The sequence below is a fragment of the Curcuma longa genome, chromosome 6 (genome assembly GCF_044706935.1).
Source record: "Curcuma longa cultivar G26 ecotype Majalengka, Jawa Barat chromosome 6, ITB_CL_G26_1.1, whole genome shotgun sequence".
Lineage (NCBI taxonomy): Eukaryota > Viridiplantae > Streptophyta > Magnoliopsida > Zingiberales > Zingiberaceae > Curcuma > Curcuma longa.
Genome location: NC_133866.1, coordinates 7,617,669 through 7,640,536, shown reverse-complemented (window position 1 = coordinate 7,640,536; position 22,868 = coordinate 7,617,669). Strand labels below are relative to the sequence as shown.

At 38.3% G+C, this 22,868-nt stretch overlaps 1 protein-coding gene and 1 pseudogene across 1 annotated transcript; both read left to right on the top strand.

Moving 5' to 3' along the window:
- Window positions 1-2,817: 2,817 nt before the first annotated feature.
- LOC141830536 (uncharacterized) lies at window positions 2,818-3,333 on the top strand. The gene has a single exon (XM_074717947.1). The coding sequence runs from the start codon at window positions 2,818-2,820 to the stop codon at window positions 3,331-3,333; it is 516 nt and encodes a 171-aa protein (XP_074574048.1).
- A 17,604-nt stretch (window positions 3,334-20,937) lies between these two features.
- LOC141830618 (AT-hook motif nuclear-localized protein 23-like) lies at window positions 20,938-22,587 on the top strand (annotated as a pseudogene).
- Window positions 22,588-22,868: the final 281 nt, after the last annotated feature.

The window sequence follows — 22,868 nt, the reverse complement described above, 5'->3', positions numbered from 1 at the left end:
GATCGTTCTCAGCACCCGTGGAAGACTGGCAGTTGTGCAGTTAATAATTACAGGTTCACGCACTGGTTAGGTTGTGATTTAGGTGGTAAATCTTTTAAGATCTTTGCTGACAAAATCTAGCAGTCTGTGGCATTGCAAATTGCATGGGCGACAGGACAAAGTTTGGCGAGCTACTTTTTTAGTGCTCTGCTCTTTGACAAAAGAGGTTGGAAATGGTTTGGGTTGATGAGCACTGATAGATGTGCTCTGTAACTTTCTGGTTGCACTCGTCTTTTTACAGTTTATTAACTAATTTTAACAGCCGAATCTTGTTCATTAATTGTGATTTTTTTTCTTCTTTTTATTTCTAGTGAGTTGATTAGAAGAGTTGGTGCGATGTCGCATCAGCACAATGTTTGCTTATTAAAAATTAGTGGAATAGTTGAAGAATGGTTTAGTGAGCCCTGGAAAAATGCCTTGTTTTCTGCGAGAATTGTCTTCCTCGAGTTCTTTGGATTTCCACGGCACGCGTTGACTTGTCCCGGAAGACTTGGATACAGTTGAATCTTTAATAAAGGGAAAGGAAATCTTCAAATAAATATTGTATGGATCAAGAGGGCACAATAAGGTTTTGGTTCATGATAATGATTTGTGTAGCAATTGGTTCAAGAGGTTGATGAGGGTGATTTCATAATTTTATTTCTTTCACATATTTTTCCTTTTTTGTATGCTACTATGTGGGTAAGCAATTTTGATCAATATTCCATAGTGAAAGAGTACATTATACTAAATGAGTTCTCATAGCGAGTCATGTTCAATGTGAAATCTAGACATACCATGTCTATAAGTGTGAAATCATTTGTTGTTAGAAATATAACATGCATTGATGATACCATGAAGTCAATATTTATGTTTTTGAGATTACTATAACTAAAAGGCAATTTCGACATCTATAAAAACTTTAAAATTGTTTCATATCTCTTTTGATCTACCATTAAAACAATGATACTATTAAGATATTTTTATTACAATCTAAAACAATGATACCATTAACAAATTATTAAATATATGAATTTAATTATTATAATTCATATTGTGGTTTTGTGGCATACCTAAATAATGATATGAAATTTTATAATTTGATACAGTCATAACTGTAGGTGGAAAGAGGAACATATATATCACAGAGTCAAATCAAAAAATCAAGTCATAGATGGAAGTCAAAAGTAAACTTTTTGACTCTATCAACTTGGTTCATCTGATTTCAGAATACTTAGACTCCTTGACCCTATTAGCTTGTTCATTCCGATTTTAAAGGGTTCAGATTCTTTGACTCTATTAGCTATTTTCACTTAATTCCAGAAGGCTCAGACTCCTTGACCTATTAGCTCAGCCTTTTTGATTATAGAGGGTCTAGACTGCTCGACTCAATTAGTTCGGTTCACCTAACTCTAGAGGGCTCATATTTCTTAATCCTAGTAGCTTGATATTTTTGATTCCATGGGTCTAGACTCCTCAGTTCTATCAGCTCAGTTCACTCAATTCCAGAGGAATCAGACTCCTTGACCCTATTAACTTAGCCATTTCAATTTCAAAAAGGGTTTAGACTTCTCGATTCCATCAACTCGATTCATCCAATTCCAAAGGCCTCAAACTCCTCGACACTATTAATTCAATCATTCAGATTCTAGAGGATCCAGACTCCTCAATTCCTTCAGCCTACATCCTATGAGTAACTCACTGACAGCTATTATGAATATTTCAAAACATAGCACCACCACTGGATAGAGAAACAATCATGTAGTTGTCAGACTTGGTCCTCTAAATGCTCTCCTACTTACACGTAACATCCATCGAGTGAAGAAGCATGTAATAGCTATTGTATCTGGTCTTCCATTATTATTGATATGAAGATGCTCTTTTGGTAACTATATAAACTCTAAAAAAGGTTCACTAAAGGAGATATGTGCAAGAATATGTTCTCTCTTTATTTTTCAATATTTGTACTACTTTCATCTTTCCTGAGCTCCTGTGCTAATTAAACGTTGAAGTGGCCATATTGAGCCCCCCCTTAATGTCCATTATAACCTCTACTCAAGTCAAGTGTTGTAGATATTCCAATGCTTTTATCGTTTTTAATCTAGTCATTCTCTTCGTCATCAAAGTCTATAATATCGCCTCCTCAATGGTGGCCCTCTGTTGGTTGATTCACCGGACCGTGATTTTTGACAGGAACAATATATATGTTTAGATTAAACACCACAAAGTTGATTGAGTTTGAAGATTTTTCCTGTCTGTAAAAAGCACAGCAATTAGAAGGGGAAGATATTACATTTAAAAATATTTTATACATGCATCTTAACAGATAGGCCGTAGCCATGAAACAAGCTCGTCTTTGATAGTGAAGGCAACGGCGCAATCAAGGGAGTGTTTGCAGCAGTGCTTCACCATGCACATATACATTTACATGTAACATCGACCTCGAGTTGCCATGAAGTTGGCAAAGAATAATACAATATTAGCTCGATATATATTATATATATAGATCTGAGTTGACGCAGAAAAGTGAAAACCCTAGCTAGCGTTGGAGACAATGCAGTGGGTTTGGCTTCATTCAGAATATTCCTTAATTTAAACTGTCAATGATCCACAACCAGTTAAGCTCGATAACTAATATATAACTCCATTAACGTAGGAATCATGGCTGGTGATGCATTCCATGATGATGCGGCATTCTTTGTCCCGTGTTGCACCAGATGGATCGACAGATTGCTATATAAAGGCTAACTGTTGATATTAATTACATGTATATGTTTCAGATTAGTGCAGTTTCGAGATATGGAAGGTAGATTGTATTATTCCAATTGCACCGTCGCCTCGCCGGAGGAAAAAGAAAAGCCCATCGTGTGGGATTGGGCCGGCGGCAGAGCCACCGACGCCTACGACTCCAACTGGCCGCCGCGTTCGTACGCGTGCACGTTCTGCCGGCGCGAGTTCAAGTCGGCGCAGGCGCTAGGCGGGCACATGAACTCGCACCGGCGCGACCGGGCCCTGCTCGGCCGGCAGATTCCCGAGGCTTTCCCGTCCACCGCCCCCGCCGCGCCGCCGTATTCGATCGTGATCCCGCAACAACCGCCCTCGAAGTTCGCGGCCGGCGGAGGTGTATTTCTCGTCTACCCGATCGGAGCGGGCGCCGTGGTCGCGCCGGCCTTGGCTTCGCCGCCGAGTTATTGGTCGAGTCCGGTTAATGCCGGCGTCGGAATGGGCTCGTCGGAGTCAACTTTGCGCAATAACAGTACTGTCAGCGAGGAAGGCGGCGAGGAGCTCGATTTGGAGCTTCGACTTGGAAGATAATAAATAGAATTAATTAGCACAATTCCGAATTACATATATCTTAATTTCATAAATTATGCACAAATTTTCCTAATTGTTGTTTTCGACCAATAATAACCCTATTCTTTCTTTCTCTCTTTATTTTATGGTCGGAGTTAGTGGAGACTGTCGAAAAAGATACAACTTCTATTTTTTTTCCTTTGTAATTATTTTTGTTACTTCTAGTCGTCATTTTTGTTATTCTAGTCGAGTATTGTGCATCGTCCATAATTAATGTAACAAGGCCTATTAGATTAGATTAATTAACGGGCTTAATCAGGTCGATTAGGGTTAGAAGTTACAGGATGGTTTTCACTTGGATCAGGCCGCCTCCACGTGGGAGGATCGGATGGTGGCCCACAAGAATAATGGAGGCCAGTGGGTGCCAACGCTCGCGCAGAGTCGTGGAATTGCGTGCGCGTGCGTTAATGGCTGTCGCGCGCGCGCCGGCACGTGGAATATCTCGTTGCCCGGGTCATTTCCTCCACGTGAATGCACGCGCCTTCGTCGCCACGTGATCCTCCTCGCGGATCGTCTCATCGCAGCCGTCTATTACCTCTCCCGTGAGATTTAATTAATATGGCATCCATGTGATAAGAAAAAAGTAATTTGCTTGATTTTAATTTTTTAAGGGCATATAAAAAAGAATAAATTATAGGAGAAAAGTAAAATTTTATCAAATTTTCAGTTGGCTAAACGATAAAGAATATGAACATAACCAGAGCCCGGTGCACGAAGCTTCCCGTTATGCGGGATCCGGAAAAGTAATCATTGTACGCAGCCTTATCTTGCCTTTGGCAAGAGGCTGTTTCCAGAATATGAACATAACCATTAAATTAAATTGATCTATGAAGCTCTTGCGAGAGGCTTCAATTTGTAATTAATTGATTTTCCCACCACTCGTTTCTAGCACAAAGAAAGCTTCGTGTTTTTGACCATCGAATTACATAGTTTTCCTCCAAAGTGGAGTGACTTAAATATTTGTTTTGCTCAATGATTAATTAGCTTTTTTTCTGCTATAAAAGAAAAAGAGAGTTATTGCAGCAAGTAATCCTTCATCTCCCATATATATTTGTCATTCTGATCAGAAGGATCTTGCTAAGTTGTTATAGAAGTGGTGTTATCATGGCAATGGCGGTATTCCAACTATATATATGCCTCCAACAACAAGTTTAGTGTCAGATATGATTCACATATTATGTTATGTTGTACGAGCTGTTTGAGAATTTCACTATCTTATATATGATCATCCTTTGCACCAAAAGAAAAGAAAAGAAAAAAACTAGGGTGTTCAGTTTGGTTCTTGCTACTGAGATTAGGCTGAAGAGTGAAGACAAAGGGTTGCTGATCTCTGATGCACTAGTTTCAATCCTGAACGAACTGCAAAATGCATGTTTCAAACAATATATCTGCACAAAGTCCATCAGTTAATTAAGACAGTTTTAATTCTTAATTTGCATGTATGAACTTGCAAAACACATGCATTGGTAATGATATTAATTATAGAGCTGCGTTTGGGCTATACATATAATATGGATTTCTATTTAGGCAATTCAGCGATGACAAATGTCTTGTTCCTTGTTACTAGGACAGCAGAAATTGGGTTATGATTCAGAGAAGAATTGAGTTGGTGAGTTTGGGTTTTCTGATTAATTGTGGGTTGCACTGCACTGATTCTTTTATAGGAATAGCTATTAGATTGCAATGTTAATTGTGAATTTTCATTAAACAACTATTGCTACATTTTGATAACAATATACATCAATTGATTTATAAAGTTATTAATTTCAATTTGTAGAAAATAATTATTTCTTATTTTATTTTATAATTTTTTATTTCTTACGTATATTATTCTTTATCCTAGTTAGTCTAGCGTGGTTGTCCTATTCTATTCTTCAATTTATAATGTATTTGCCTAAGTTATATAGACGAATCAATTAGACCGGTTGAGTTGCAAAAATTAATTAATTAAGTCAAGTAGAATATATTGGTGCAATTGATCTCGGATTAAAGTTAATCAGGTTGACTAAATTTGAGTTGACTCAAATTAGATTTCGATATTTGATCAATATATTAGTTGATCGATTGAGACGTCAAGTAGGTTAAAGTTGATCGGATACTTGACAATCAATTAATATGTTAGTTGGTCGAGCGAAAAGTTAAATAGGTCAAGATTAACTGAATATTTAATGATGAACAAGTTCAAGTGGGTCACGGTTGGCCAGACACTTGATGATTGAAAATCAATCGGCCCCTAGTCAAGGTTGACCAAGTTGATCAAATTTGAGTTGACTCGAGTTGAGATTTCGATATTTGATCAATATGTTAATTGGTCGAGATGTCAAATAGGTCAAGGTTGACCGAATACTTGATAGTTGATCAATGTTAAATTAGTTTGACTGGATATTTGATAGTCGATCAATATGTTAAGTTAGTTGAATGAAAAGTCAAGTAGATCAAGGTTAATCGAATACTTGATGAGATATAAAAAGTTCAAGTGGGTCATGGTTAACTGGATACTTGATGGTTGTAAGTCCAACAAGGAGTTGGCACGAGAGAAAAGTCCAAGTGGATCACAATTGATCGGACACCTGGTGATTGAAAGTCTAACAGATAATTAGTAAGAGAAAAGTCCAAATGGATCACGATTGATTGGACATTTGGCGGTCAAAAGTCCAACATGGAGTTGACACGAGACGAGGAAGTCTTGGTAGGTCAATGTTAACTAGATGTAAGGCGATGAGAAAGTCCCAACAAGTCAAGTTTGATTGAATGTCATGCAACAAGAAAACCCTAGCCACCCCCGTCGTCGAGCAGCCCGCCACCGCTTCCCTCTGCTCTGCCTGTTGGGTTGCAAGGGTGCAAACATAGTCCCACATCTAAAGTACATGGAAAAGATCATGGGGTTAAAAGGATGGAAAGTATCTCCATTGATATGAGACCTTTTGGGTAGAGCCCAAGAACAAAGCCATGAGGGTTAGACCCAAAATGGACAATATCATACCATTGTGGAGATATTTTGATTCCATCGATATTAACAAGTGGTATCAGAGCGAGGTTGCTTTTCACCGGACTAACCACCGGATGAGCCATGATCCAGATCTAACCATGTGGTTTGAACCTTAAACAAAGAAAGTGGGTGCTCCGACCAGACACCATGTTAGAAGTCCTAATAGGTCGGGTGGATCGAGGGGTACAAAGTCCTAGTTGCGACTAGGTGGGAAGTCCTAGTAGGTCGGGTGGACCGAGGGGCAAAAAGTCTTAGCTGCGGCTAGGTGGGAAGTCCTAGTAGGTCGGGTGGACTGAGGGGCAAAAAGTCCTGGTGGGTCGAGGATTCAGACATCAAAACGATGTTGGGGGGGCCTGTGGTCCTTTGTTTGAGGAGGGGATTGTTGGGTTGCAAGAGTGTAAACATAGTCACACATCTAAAGTACATGGAAAAGATCATGGGGTTAAAAGGATGGAAAATATCTCCATTGGTATGAGACCTTTTGGGGAGAGCTCAAGAACAAAGCCATGAGGGCTTAGGCCCAAAGTGGACAATATCATATACCATTGTGGAGATATTTTGATTTTATCGGTACTAACACTGTCGATGCTACCTGAGTTAGCCGCCGGCACCGCGTGGAGACGCTGCCTTGCCACCACCCTGCCACCGCTTAATTCCCATTGCAGTCAGGGCGCACCACCTGCAAAACCAATCCTCGATCGAAACCCAATTCCTCCGCCGAAACCTATCCGCGGACCACGACCATCTTCTCAGCCACAACCCTACGCAACTCTGCATCTTTGATGAACCCTATCGCGACCCTTCCTCATCCATTGCTACTGCTAGGACCTTAACCCTGCTATACACGGAGGATTTTTAGGGTTCTTATTGCAACGATTCGTCAATCAAGTGGGTACATTATATTTTTCCTTGGACTCATATATTTTCCTGTGCATGAATAGATAAATTAAATTGATATATATTATATATATTATAATGGTTTCAAAAGGGGAATAACTCCGCCTGTGATAAGTTTACCTTATCATTGTCGGTCCCAAGCCCGGATAAAGGAGGAGGGTTGCGTTAGGTTGCCAGCCAGCGTTAAACTAAGGCAAACACTCATGAATGAATCCATTAAACTATTGTGTTAATGCTAGGATGTTCCCCGGAAGGAACGCGTTGCAGGGTCCGACTGTAACGTCTTGGCAAGGACCGCTACATCTCCATGAGAACTTGGGTGTAGTGTTAAATGAGCAAAAATTCTCACACCATAGGTTGGGTAAGAATAAAAATTATAGGAAAATTAATAGTCTAAGATTTGGAACATGGAATATAGGAACCCTTACTGGTAAAACAATGGAGGTAGTAGATACGATGATTAGGAGAAGAATTAGTATTTTGTGTGTACAAGAGACAAAATGGATAGGCGAAAAGGTAAAGTTGATAGAGAACTCGGGTTATAAGTTATGGTACACAGGGAAGAGTAAAACAAGAAATGGAGTTGGTGTTATTGTAGATAGTTCGTTAAAGGATGAAGTTGTAGGAGTAAATAGAAAGGGGGATAGAATTATAGCTCTCAAAATAGTAGTGGAGAAAGACACTATAAATGTAATTAGTGTATATGCACCTCAAGCAGGATTAGATGAAAATACCAAATCAAGGTTTTGGGATGACCTAGATGAAGTATTACAAAATATTCCATCAAATGAAATGATTTTAATAGGAGGTGATCTAAATGGACATGTTGGAGTGAAAAATGAGGAATATGAGAGGGTGCATGAAGATTATGGGTTTGGAACAAGAAATGAGGAAGGTAAAACTATACTGGATTTTGCGATAGCATATGATCTTATACTAGCTAATACGTTTTTTAAGAAAAGAGAAGAACACTTGATCACATTTAAAAGCGGGAATAATAAATCACAAATTGACTTTCTTATGGTTAGGAAGAGGGATAGAAAGATTTGTAAAGATTGTAAGGTCATTCCTGGAGAAAGTTTAACTACCCAACATAGGTTAGTAGTATTGGATATACGTCTTAACCATAATATCCATAAAAAGAAAATATCCACTACTCCTAGAATTAAGTGGTGGAAGTTTAAGGATGAGAAACAAAACATATTTAAGGAGAAGGTAGAAGGACAAGTATTAGGTGAAGTATACGGTGACCCTACTACGACATGGGATAAAATGGTATCAAAGTTGAAAATAATAGCCAAGAGTATACTCGGCGAGTCAAAGGGGCATGTACCACCAAGTAAAGAATCTTGCTGGTGGAATGAGAAAGTACAGAAAAAAGTGAAGGAAAAACGAATAGCCTATAAGAAATTATATATTTGCAAGAATGAAGAAAATTTAAAAAAATATACATTAGCTAAGAAAGAGGCTAAAAAAGCAGTGAATGAAGCTAAAAATACAACTTTTGAGCAGTTATATCAAAAATTGGATACAAAAGAAGGAGAAAAAGACATTTATAAAATAGCTAAAGTGAGAGAGAGGAAGACAAAAAATATTAGCCAAATAAGATGTATTAAAGATGAATGCAATAGGGTATTAGTAAATGATGGAGAAATAAAAGAGCGGTGGAAGAGGTATTTTCATCAACTTTTTAATGAAGGTGTAGGTGATCAACTTAACTTAGGTAATTTAAGCAGGTCAAATGAGTATAGAAATTTAAATTTTTACCGTAGAATTCAAATTTCAGAAGTAGAACAAGTTTTAAACGGAATGAAAAATGGAAAAGTCGTTGGACCAGATGATATCCCGATAGAGGTATGGAAGTGCCTAGGGAAACAAGGTATTGAATGACTTACAAAATTATTTAACATGATATTGAAAACAAAGAAAATGTCAGATCAATGGAGAGTAAGTACTCTAATTCCCTTATATAAGAATAAGAGGGACGTACAAAATTGTGCAAATTATAGGGGCACTAAATTAATGAGTCATACCATGAAACTTTGGGAAAGAGTAATAGAAAAACGATTAAGGAAAGAGACTATGATCACCGAAAATCAATTTGGGTTTATGCCTGGTAGGTCAACAATAGAAGCTATACATCTTCTCAGGCAACTAATTGAAAAATATCGGGGGCAAAAGCAAGATCTACATATGATATTTGTTGATTTAGAGAAAGCTTATGATAGAGTCCCAAGGCAGACCCGACCACGGTTCAGAACCGCCGGTTCGACGGTTCAGAACCGCCGGTTCGACGGTTCATGGCAGGTCGACCCTTAACCTTAACCGCTCAAGATGGTTACGGTTCACGGTTCGGAACCGCCGGTTCACGGTTCGGTTCACGGTTCGCGACGGTTCGCCACGGTTCGAGATTATTATATTAAAAATTTAAAATGTATATAAAAGAAATATTGAAAAAGAGAGAAAAATTGATGTAGTTTAGTGGTGCGTATTCCTTTCTCTCACGTCAGAGAAGTATAGTGGTCTCTGTATCCATTTTTCATACAGAACTCTCGGGTTCGATCGCCACCAATCGTGTATTATAATATATATTGAAATAAATATATAACTATATTATATATAATATCGTATTGAAATTATGTATAAAAGTCATTGGGGGTAAATGGAACTATATTATATATAATATCGTATTGAAATTATGTATAAAAGTTATTAGGGGTAAATGGTGAGTGTCTACGTCTTTGACTGGTGAGAATGGTTCCCCATCAATGGCGTATTAAAAATGAATTAAATAAATATAAATATAGTATATATATAATTATATTAATCTTATAACAAAAAGTGTTGTAGAACAGTGGTAAGTATATGTGTTTGTGTTTCAGAATGTCTCCGGTTTGATTCCTAACAATGCCTAATTGAATTAAATAAATATATTTTATATAAAAATGTATTTAAAAATTATAAAATTAAAAAAACCAAATCGGCGGTTCAACCTGCCGGTTAACCGGCGGTTCGCCGGTTCCAAATGGGCTGAACCTTAACCGGCCTGGCCCGGCATGCCGGGCCGGTTACGGTTTGGCTCGGCTAACCGGGTCAACGGTTAACCGGGCCCGTTGACCCGGGCCCGTTGACCCGGGCCGGTTCCGGGCCGGGTCTGGTTTGGACCCGGCCCGTGGTCGGGTCTATCCCAAGGGAAATTATATGGAGAATTCTAGAAAAGAGGGGTGTTAGCGTAGTATATATTGACCTAATTAAGGATATGTATGAGGAAGTAACGACTAGAGTGAAGACTTCAGGCGGATTAACTGAAGCATTTCTAATAAAGATAGGGTTACATCAAGGGTCAGCTCTAAGTCCTTATCTTTTTACACTAATCATGGATGAACTTACTGGACACATTCAAGATACCGTACCATGGTGTATGTTGTTTGCAGATGATATTGTATTGGTAGATGAGACACGTGAGGGAGTAAATGCTAAATTAGAATCTTGGCGAGAAACACTAGAAGAAAAAGGTTTTAGGCTTAGTAGAGTAAAGACAGAATATATGGAATTTAAGTTTAGCAATATTGAACGTAATGAGACAAGTATTAAAATAGGAGATGATGAGTTGTCTCGAACTGAGAGTTTTAAATATTTAGGATCATTTTTGCAAGCCGATGGAGGGATTGAGAGAGATGTCTTACATAGAATACAAACAGGATGGTTGAAGTGGAGGAGAGCATCAGGTGTTTTTTGTGATCGTAAAGTGCCTCTAAAACTTAAAGGAAAGTTCTATAAAACGACAGTTAGACCTGCCATGTTATATGGCACTGAATGTTGGGCTATGACTCGAGCACATGAGCAAAAGATGAGAGTTGCGGAGATGAGGATGTTAAGATGGATGTGTGGACATACGAAGATGGACAGAATAAGAAATGAGAGCATTAGAGAGAAAGTTGGAGTTGCATCTATTGAGGAAAAACTCCGTGAGACACGTTTAAGGTGGTACGGACATGTACTTAGACGACCGATAAATGCTCCAGTTAGGCGGTGTGAAACTATGACAAATACGCATATCAAACGAGGGCGAGGTAGACCAAAAAAGACTTGGTTAGCAACAATAAAATAAGATAAAATTTATTTAAATATAAATGATGATATAATAGGAGATAGAGCTCAATGGCGTAAAAGGATCCATATAGCCGACCCCACTTAGTGGGATAAGGCTTGGTTGTTGTTGTTGTTGTTGTTGGTTCAAAAGGGGAATTTTTAAAATATTGAAACAGGGTTAAATTAATTAAATCATTAAAGGGTAATCAATTGATTAATTTTCCTATTCACACATGAGTTCGTCTAGAGAATTAAAATGGGAAAGAGTGTTTTCAAAATTTAAATGGATATTCTGACTTACTCTACCGTTGATACATATCTTTGCATTGCTTGATCTGTTATATTCTTCACTGTTAATATTTCATCTCCTGTTGATACTTAACCTTTACCTGTTAATAGTTATCCTTTACATGTCAACCTTATGATAATACCTGAATAAATGGATAAGCTTTAATTTGACTTGAGTTGGTTGTTTAGACCAACCGAGAAAATACATATTGAGAAGGTAACAATTATGATAATTGATGAAAAAACTATAACGTGAAATGAGATAAAGAAAATAATAAATAAAAAAGGTGTTAACTATGAGCCTAGTTTTTATATTAGAGTTTTACTAGAGTACTGGACCGTACACCTGAGGAGTGATGGCGTGATGTAGCCCTCGGTCCAGGGACCGTACACTTGAGGAGTGGTGACGTGATGTAACCCTCGGTCTAGGAACTGTACACTTGGGTAGTGGTGGCGTGATGCAGCCCTCAGTCCCGAGCACTTGATCGCCCACATATTATTGTGGTAGAGCAGAGGTCGCAGTCAATGTTTATCTTGTCTTCCACCTGTGAGGGTTATTAGCCCGTACGTTAGATAACGTATGCGACAATAGATTATGAGGAGACTATAGGCTATTAGTCTATATATGAGTTATTATTATTCTCTGATGATGTTGACTCCTGATTGATTATATAAAATGTTGACACTAATTTTAATCATGTTGAGATTAGACTGATGATGATGATGATATATATATATATATATATATATATAACTTGATCATAATTGAGTTGAGATAATCTATAGTTGGATTAAACAACAAAGATTGAGATAATTTATTACAATTGATGATAATAAATGATAATCAAGTTGAGAAACAAAATTCATACATAAACAAAAATGTGATTTGATTCCAGACAAGGATAACAGAAGATAATGGTACGTACATATGTATTTATATTATGTATACACGGAGAACTTGGTGAAGAACTTATGGTTGAGATAATAAATTATGATCTGCTTTGTTTCTTTGGCTTCTTAAATAATATTAAATTTATGCACATCTTTTCTGATTACCCACTTAGCCTTTGGCTAACTGTCTACATTCTTTGGCCTCCAATTTTGCAGATACAGATTCGATACTACCTTGGTTCAGTGAGTTTTCTTTAGCGTCGCTCAGAGACATTGACGTACGGTTTGTCAGTTTGGTTTATTTTGTTTAAGAGTATTTTATGTCGATATAGGTGAAGGTTTTGGTTATTCTGTCTAATACAATATGGATGGTTCTTTTATACTATATATATATATATATATATATATATATATATATATATATATATATATATATATATATATATATATATATATATATATTGGTATTGGTCCTTTTTATTAAATCGTCATTAAGTGAGGTACCTCCTGATGTGCGGGAACAATACCTCCGGGGCATGACATAAAATCCCAAAATCTTAAAAAATATGGTTGTTATAGTGATTGTGACAGTATTTGCTACAATATTTTGATATAGTATTGCTACAATATTTTGCTATAGTGTTGCTACAATATTTTACTATAGTGTTGCTATAGTACAATCAACTGATGGATTTAATCAGTCAATTGATGGACACTATAGTAGTATACAGAAGCTTCAAAACTTGATTAAAAAACTCATCTGATTATGATCAGTTGATTGATGTCATTGTTTGAGCAAATAAAAAGTTCAGAACTTGACTATGAGATTCGACTGATTAGAAATCAATTGACTAATGGTGATGGACAGTCGATTGATGTTGAGGTAGATGGAGTCGTTGAGCTAATAGATCAGAACAACGTTTAAATCTATAGTGGATCAGTCAGCTAACAGGTAAGCTTAGTTGATTAATAGACGAAAATCAGCCCCGACTTGAGGGCTATAAAAGAAGGGGTCTCGAGTAGATTTTGGATGTCAGTTCTTGAGAGGTTGAAGATGAAGTGATGCATTTCCTATCACTAAGAGGCATTCCAAAGTGACAAAAGAGCAAGCAAAGCCAATATCATTATGTAAAATTATTTTCGTTCTGCATTTGTATTTATATACTTGTATTGCTTGTGTTTGTTGTGAAATTAAGTTGTAAGAGGCTTCTTTGCCTTCGGAAGGTATCTGAGAAGGAGAATGATAGTGAGAATTGTTAGAATAAATGGAATTCACATATATCTCTACAATGGTATAATATTGTCTATTTTGGACTGAGCCCTCATGGTTTTTCAAGTTGGACTCAACCTAAAAGGCCTCATACCAATGGAGATATCTTCCATCTTATAACCCTTGCTGGGAGTCCCTCAACCATTATCCTTTATTTTTTTTGATGCCACTGTTAGATTCGATGAAATCCATATATATCTCCACAATAGTATGATATTGTCCACTTTCAGCCTAAACCTCATGATTTTATTTTTGGGCTCAACCCAAAAGACCTTATACTAATGGAGATATCTTTCATTTTGACTTTAATTGTATCCCAATAATAATAGTTCGCTAGGACTAGATTTTGGATGTAGTCGCCTTGAGAGGTGATATCGATGAACCAAATAAATCAGTTTGTATAATGCTTGTGTTTTCTCGTGCTTTGTATTATTGTGTTTCCATTGTGTACTAAGAATTGTAGATGAGCACACGAAAACGATCGATGCTATCCATCCCCTTTAGCTCGCACGAGTCCTAACATTTGGGAAACGGTGAACCAAGTAAATCGATTTATCTTATGCTTGTGTTTTCTTTTATTATGTATTTTATTTTCATTGCATGTTAACCTTTTCAAAACGAGCATGAAATCAAGATGAAAAGATCGAAATTATTTATCTCCCCTCTAGCTTGCACGTGTCCTAACATAGTGGGTTGATTATGCTAATTGTGGTCAATTTGATGAGATTGATCGAGTGGATTGGGTCGTATGAACCAAGTGGGGCAATCAAGCTATGACACGTAGGTTAGGCCGAGCAAGTTATATAGTTAGACTATATGGGCTAGCAAAGAAGAATCGTTGAGTTAAATGTGTTAGATGAGACATGTAAATCAAGTGGGTGGCCAAACGCAAATGGGATGAGCAAACAAGACAAACTAGGTAGGACAAGCAAATTCAACAAGCCAAATAATTAAGTTAGATGGATGAGATGACAAGACGAATTAGATGGATAAAATGAGCTGAGATTCAGATAGTTGATTGGATCAATTTGACTAAATGAGTCAATTTGGTTAAATAGATCAATTAGGTATGATGGATCAAATAGATTAGACATGCTAGCTAGGTTGGACTGGTGGTCCCAAAAGGCTAGGTGAATTAGTCAAGTATATGTTGATTGAACCAAATAGGTCAAATGAGCAGGTCATGTCGATAACGAATTAGTGGGTTGATTAGATGGACCAAACCCAATCAGGTTGGATGAGTCAATTGACCAAGATGAACTAAGTGGGACAAGTGGATTGATTGGTCCTAGTTAGTTGCATTACTTGATTAGGTCAGATGGACCAATATAATCAAGCCAAATGTACATGCAAACACAAGTCTGTATCTTTTCTTTTTTACCCTAATTAAATTGCCTAAGTTTTCTCTATGTAATGCCTTCCATTATTAATCTTAAGAATGCTAAGGTATATGTACCAAAGAAGTGGAATAACTATTGTTTTCTTCCATCATATATCATTTGTATTTGTTAACCAAATTGTATGAGTTGCAATCCGTTTCGACGTCAGAGATTGAAAAGTTGAATGATCAAAAGGGTTCGTGCTAGATGAATAGAAAGATATATAAGAAGTCATATCGATAGCTTCTACATCAAATTGTTGTTCATACATGAAACCTAATTAATGTCTAGATTATAGGATGTTGAGACATTGGTCTTTTCCTTCTGGTTAGATCTACCCATAGTGCTTTCAAGATTTGCTTTAAGTTAGGACTTTATAGTTGATCATTTAATTTGTATGAAATGTGCAAGATTTCTGATTTGATATTTAATGATTGAGATGATCAAACTTGGACTATATACTTAAGGTATTGAGCATGGATTTATGTTTGAGCTTAACGTTGGATATGAACATGAATATGCATGTGTTCGAATTGTAATTTTTTAAGTTTGTTTTGGATAGATCTATGAATGTAATTATAGAATTTAGCTTCCAAGCAAGAATTATTAAGTGGAAGCTTCATTATAATACTTAGGTGAGATTGGACTTAGGTAGGCTTGCTAGATGTCTAACCTTAGGAATGATAAAGAATTAAGTCACCTAGGGTTTTTGATGGGTTGACCTAGGGCTAGGTCTTTAATTAGGGTTTTTGATTCTTATGAGTGTCACATTGGACAAGATTAGGGCAATGGCCTAGAGGGAATCTCTATGAACTAAATTATATCTTGTGTTTTTATTGCATTTGTACAATCTGATTAATCACACAAGTGCACAATATTGCATTTAGCAAATTTTTTAAATTGTGCATTTTGTTGGTGTAAGATACTGGGTAGGATCGATCTCTGGTCAAGATTGATCAAACTCAAGTTGAGTTTCAATGTTTGATCAATATATTAGGTGATTGAGTGAGATGTCAAGTATGTCAAGGTTAACCATATACTTAATAGTGAAAAGTCCAAATAAATCACAGTGGACCGGACACATAACGGTCGGAAGTCTAATAAGGAGTTGACATAAGGTGAGAAGTCTAAGTGGATCACGGTTGATCAAATAATTAATTGTTTGAAAGTCCTAACAGGTCATTATTGACCAGATGTTAGACATGAAACGAGAAGTCTAAACAGGTTAAGGAAAATCGAATGTTTGACAATGATGAAGTTTTGACAGGTCAAGATTGATTAGATGTTAGGCAAATATAAAGTCCTCGTAGGTCAGGTGACTAGATATAATGAGGTGAAGTCCAAGAAAGCTGAAAGCTGAATTCTTAGTAAGGAAAAAAGCTTGGGCACAGATTATAGGAGATCAAATGCAGGGCGAATAAAGACGCGGAGACATGGAGTTTCCAAGCACGAAAGTCTAGGGAACAGGACTTTCTATCTCGAGCTAAATAAGAATCGTGGGTAGATGAAGTCTATGCAATTTTGATCATTAATATGGTTGAAATAAGGGCAACAATATACAAGTGTATCAATCGACTGATGCTTTGAAAATAGAAAGAAGATTTCTATTCAAGTTTAGGGGTTTGCAAAATGCGTGTATCAGTTTACTGATGATTGATATCAATTAGGAATTGAATAGAAACAAATCGATTCGACTGACAGATTCGATCGATCGGGTTCAATCAATTGATGATGGATACCAATTGACTGACATTGATCAAAAGCCGAATAGAAACAAATTGATTTGACTAATTGCTATTAGTCAATTGATTAAAAGCAATAGTTGACTGATGCTATGATGGATGGAGTCGTTAAGATGATAGATCAAAGTAACATTCGAATCTACAGTGGATTAATAGACTGATGGATAAGATTAATTAGTTGACTGATAAACGAAAATTAGCTCGACAACAATCCTATAAAATAAGGTTTTAAGGAAGATTGAAGCGGTCGGTTCTTGGGAGTTTGAGGATGAAATGTTGGTGTATTTTCGAACTAACAAGAGATATTTCAAAGCAACCAACAGTGATCGATCAAAAGCAAGATTTATTGTTTTAACGTATTTTATTTACATTATTGATTTCTATTTGTATATTTTTTTTGTGTTTGTGTTACTTGTTCAAAAATATATTATAAAAGACTTTTTAACCTCTGAAAAGTATCTGAAAAAGAGAATGATAGTAATAGTAGTTGTTAGGAATAGACCTTGAACGTAGTCGCCTCGGGAGGCGGTGAATCAAGTAAATCAACCTTTGTGTTATCAATTTGTTTAAGTTTTTACCGTGCAATTAACTCAACGCAATCGAAACTATTCATTCCCCTTTAGCTTACACCGATCCTAACATATTTAACCATTCAACCTTCTTCTTCTGACTATGCCATATACATTCTACATATAATTTGAGAAATATATTGATTTCGTCATTCAACACCTCTTCTTAGATCTCTTTATTTTTGCTAGATTAAACTACAAAGATTTGTACCTTCCGAACCATATAAGATATTCAAACCAGACAAGTCTATTACCAACATTAAAATACAAAAAATGAAGTGCTCGTTAATAGAAAATTTTAGAAATTTCTCCTAATTTCCTTTTGTTTTCAATAAATTGAGTTCTATCCACCAAGATTAAACACTATAGAGCAATATACTCCTTCACAAATCAACAATCTCCAAGTAATGTAGCTCCAAATCTAGTTCATGGTCTTTTCACTTGATGATTTAGCTAATTTACTCAAATGATCGAATCTTATTGATTAACTAGCTCCAATATAAAATTCTAATAACAACATAAGAAAAGGAGAAAAAAAAGAGAGGTATAAGATAGAAAATGCTATGCTTTTATTTTTTTCTTTTAGAAAAAAAAGTATGAATAGAGAAATCTATCATAAGACTGAAAACATACAAAGCAAGTACACTGACACATGGAAAACTAATCGAATTTAACTTGTTAATTAAGATATATAAACTCCTACTTCATCTGATTATATATATATATATTATGGCTGAAAGCTTTTAATTTTCTTAACAATGAAAGCATGCATGCCACTGATGGAACTTTCCCTGCAATGGGAGTACATATAAATCATCATTAAGTACTCAATTATCCAAAGTTGATGTAGCATTAAACTAATTACTCCACTTTGGAATCAATGCTGGAGGAAGTAGTAGCGCACTAGCCACCTTTACTTCTCTGTGCCACAATACAACTAAAGAATCACAATATAAAATTATGCATTCTTTATAATTATCCACACACACACACAAAAGAAAAACTCAATGAATCAAGCAAATATTTATCATTAATTTTCCTAATTGTTTAACCTTACTTACTTTGACTCCTTTCACATAAAAATAATTAACAAAAAAAAGCTAGCTCTTGATAAAGGATCACATTGACAATGATGGTTTCCACATCTCACTGAATTCTTATTCAAGATCCACACAATTTCTTAATCGATCGCCAGTACAAATTTCGTTGATAACCTCCAAAATGAACTTTATATATGATCATGCGATAATATTAAATCCAACTTGAAGTCGTAATTAATTCTTCCCTTTTGTTTGGTGTGTCAAACTTTCTGGTTTGTGTTCCAAACTTTCTCAATTGGAGTGCCTACAATAAACTAGTTTTTGAAACAGTAATTTGCATATTTAAATGTTGAAAATGCCATGGCTAATTAATTTCTTTTCATATGATCATCACCTAATTGTGATTAATTTATATATTAAATGCATAGATTATTCTTCTATCTGTCTAATAGAATATTTTTTAATGACTTTTATGATTGAAACCCATTGAGTCTGATCATTAGATGATCCCTATGATAACTAGTTATATAAATGCTTTCCAATAAAGCATAGCCACACATATATAAAAACAATTGACGACATTATATGCTTTAGTTAATAATTACACCGTATTAAATTTCCTGAAAGCTAATAAAAGTTCTAATGATTGAAACATATAAAATACAGAATCCTATGCGTCAAATTATGCAATTAATAGTCGTTGGCAAAACACTACAAGAACATTAATTATATATATAGATCATAATTATGAAAGAAACTCTTAACTCTACTATCAACTACCATTTCCATCAAATATATCTTTTTGGTTGACCTTCCATGAAAGCTCTGATCAGCTCAACAACTATTTATAGTTGGTCATTTTGGTAAAAAGCAAGAAAAACAAAAACACATGAATAATTTGTTATGGTGGTGTGGAGTTATTTCACTTTCATCTAAACTAGATTTACATGTGTGTTTATGGACACTTTTTATTATTATTACCATTCAAAATATATATAGATTCAAGGTATGTGTATGAATGAGCATACATTGATTCGTTCATGGAACACACAGAATTGATTAAATATCGACTGTGTCATCACACATATAACATTTATTTCATTTGAGTAGATTACTCAAATCTATATCAATATCGTCACATGCTTCTTTATGTTTCAGCAGTCTCCTACTATAAAATGACCCACAAGGTACAACATGCCCTAATTCACTCCCCTTGGTAAACAAATAGTAAAGCAAGTGCTGGATAATGCCCATGGAGGTTGTAATTAATTAATTAATCTGATTGGCTGGCTTTTTTAATAATGTCCAAAGGCGTGGCGACAGAGGTGATTATGACATGGGATTAATTTAATCCCATGCTTAATCACTTTCTGAAAGGCAGAGGCGACAAAAGAATGCAGGTCACCTCTCGTCGTCCATGAGCGGCGCATTGGCACCTCCACCATAAGGCGCCAACGAGCTAGCCCTGCGGCATCGGCATCTCCGAAGCCGGTCAAAGCGGCGGCATGCAGCGCGCGGCTGCATGCGTGGGTTAGATCTCGAGCTAGCCAGCCAGCTAATCCGTCGCCGGCTCGCCCTGCAATCTAACGCCCCCTTAACCGCACCCCAAGTTAAAGGCTCCTACGTCAACACCCGGTGGCAGGTCTCCGTATCCCACACCTAATCACGTTGCGTGGTGTCCGTCAACACGTAATCACGGGCGTACCTGACGTGGGAGGAGCTGCACGTACGTTCGATCGGCAGAATCTAGGGCAGACGACGGGGGGAGCGGAGCTCGCCGCGGAAGCAGAACGGGCAGGCCGGGGAGCCAGAACCGCGGCGGCGTTGGGTAAATGGACCAGCGGTGTGGCCGGTGGTGGGGGCCTGACCGGGTTTTACGGGTAGACCGGGAGGTGGCGGGCTGACGGTGGTCCCGAGGACAGCAACGGCGGGGCCCACCACCGACAGCCACGCGGGTAGTTGGATGGGTTTGACTTCCTCGGCTCTGCTCGAGCTGAGCCGGCCCGTTTCCCTTAGATTCCCCGGTTCGCTGGATTTGGACCCGAAGATTAATTTATAAACTGTGGCTATTAGGTTAGTGATTAGGCATTAACCAAGCTGAGCTAAAAGAGAAGGAAGGAGGAGCTTGGGCAATTTGTGGTCTCCACTAATAATATTCATATCATAGATACTGTGAGCTGCCATCTTTCTTTGCTCCAGCCTCCAGCTTTGTTTTGTTTTGTTTTGCTTTGGCTTTGCTTTTGTGCACACCCTAGGTCAACCACTAAACCCTTGGTTAACAATTAACCTTAGTTTAAGACATTAATTAACAAATCAGAAATATGCATCGCCATCACAATGCAACATCAAATATCAAGTGAGACCTTTTCTCTCTTCATCTCTCTACCTATTCCTATTATTTTATGGATTTCTTCAACTCCTAGGTAACCCCTTCTACCTCTCTTCCCCCACCTTCTCTCTCTCTCTCATTTCTCCTTTCTCCTTTCTCCTTTCTCTGGCTCTTCCCTTCCCTTGCCAAATCCTTTCCTTTCTCTGCACTCGACTTAGATCACCGTTTTTAATTCCATATGCTTCGTCCTCCACTTATGTTCTTCTCATCCTTGATCTTAAACAATCCCTCAAAAATATGGTTTCGTAACTTTTTTTTTGTAGTTTTTTAAATTAGAAGAGCCTGCAGCTGCTGTTTGTGTGATTGTTTTTTTGTGTTGCCTTTCTCACGGTGGTTTTTGTTGGATGAGGTTATGGCCGGCTTGGATCTGAGCCCCGCTTCGAGGTATGCTCACCACCTGCACCACCGCCCCGACCTCCACCTCGCGCATCACCACCCTAACCCTGGCTCCGACGACGACAACAACAACGGCAGCGCTAACGGCGGAGACGGCGGGGGCCAATTCGGCGAGCGCGACGGGTCGCCCTCGGGTCTGCAAGGCGGGGACCTGGCGTCGCGGAGGCCGAGGGGGAGGCCGCCGGGGTCGAAGAACAAGCCCAAACCGCCGGTGATCATCACGAGGGAGAGTGCCAACGTGCTGCGGGCCCACATGCTGGAGGTCGGCGCCGGCTGCGACGTCTTTGACTGCATCGCCACCTACGCCCACCGCCGGCAGAGGGGAGTGTGCGTCCTCAGCGGCAGCGGGGTCGTCACCAACGTGACGCTCCGGCAGCCGTCGTCGTCGTCGGGCGCCGGCGGGGTTGTGACGCTGCAGGGCCGCTTCGAGATCCTGTCGCTGGCTGGATCTTTCCTCCCTCCGCCGGCGCCGCCCGGGGCCACCAGCCTCTCCATCTTTCTTGCCGGCGGGCAGGGGCAGGTGGTGGGCGGGAACGTGGTGGGGGCTCTCTTCGCCGCCGGGCCGGTCATCGTCATCGCCGCGTCGTTCACCAACGTGGCCTACGAACGGCTGCCACTGGAGGAGGAGGAACCGATGCTGCAACAAGGAGGAGGAGAGGGGGAAACAACGTCGGCGGCGGCGGCAGCAGCGGAAACCCCTTCCCGGACCCGTCGTCAATGCTTCCATTGTTCAATTTGCCACTCAATAACATGAACCAGTTGCCGCCGGTAGACGGGCATGGCTGGGCCGGCTCCCCCGCCGGCCGACCGGCGCCCTTCTGATCATTAAGGTGCTGCAAAGCTATCTTTAATTAACTTGTGCAACTACTCCATCTTTAAATATTTCGACCTCCCTCTCTCTCTCTCTCTCTTTTTTTTCTTTCTCGAACCTTTTTCCTAATTAATTGTCTAGTACTCGATCGATCTCCTTCTAAGACTATGTTGCTTGCTTGTTTTGTATCGTTGTTTACTATGAAACCATTTCTTGCTGTCGTTTGTTACAATCTAAATATTAACTGATGCACCATCATGAAGATCGAGGGCTTCTTCTCTTCTATAATTCATGATTCATTCATTGAGCATGGATCATGGAAATCATGAGGATGAAAAGGGGAATGAGGAATGATTACAATTAGTGGTGATCATCAGGAGCTAGCTAGGGTTCTTGGGGAGTAAATGAAGCATGGTGAACCCACGTGTGCATGTCTTGTACAGAATGACCACTAGCTTAATTTTACTTTCTCGAAGCAATCTCCCAGGGAATCTTCAACCCTCGCTCCATGGTGCCATGTTTTTGTGGGTACTCTAGCTAGCTTCAAAGTGTTTGGGGACGTTTCCATTCAAAGATTCCTTTGAGTTGCACTAAAGACGTTGGCGACAACCAGTTTGAAACGTTCTCCAAAGTTTTTTGCATGTCCTCTTGTTGGCCGCCTGTTTTAACTCATTACTGCTCAAGTATTAATTTGGCATGCCATGAAAACTACTGCATTTTGTCCTTTCATCTGTGCTTCAATT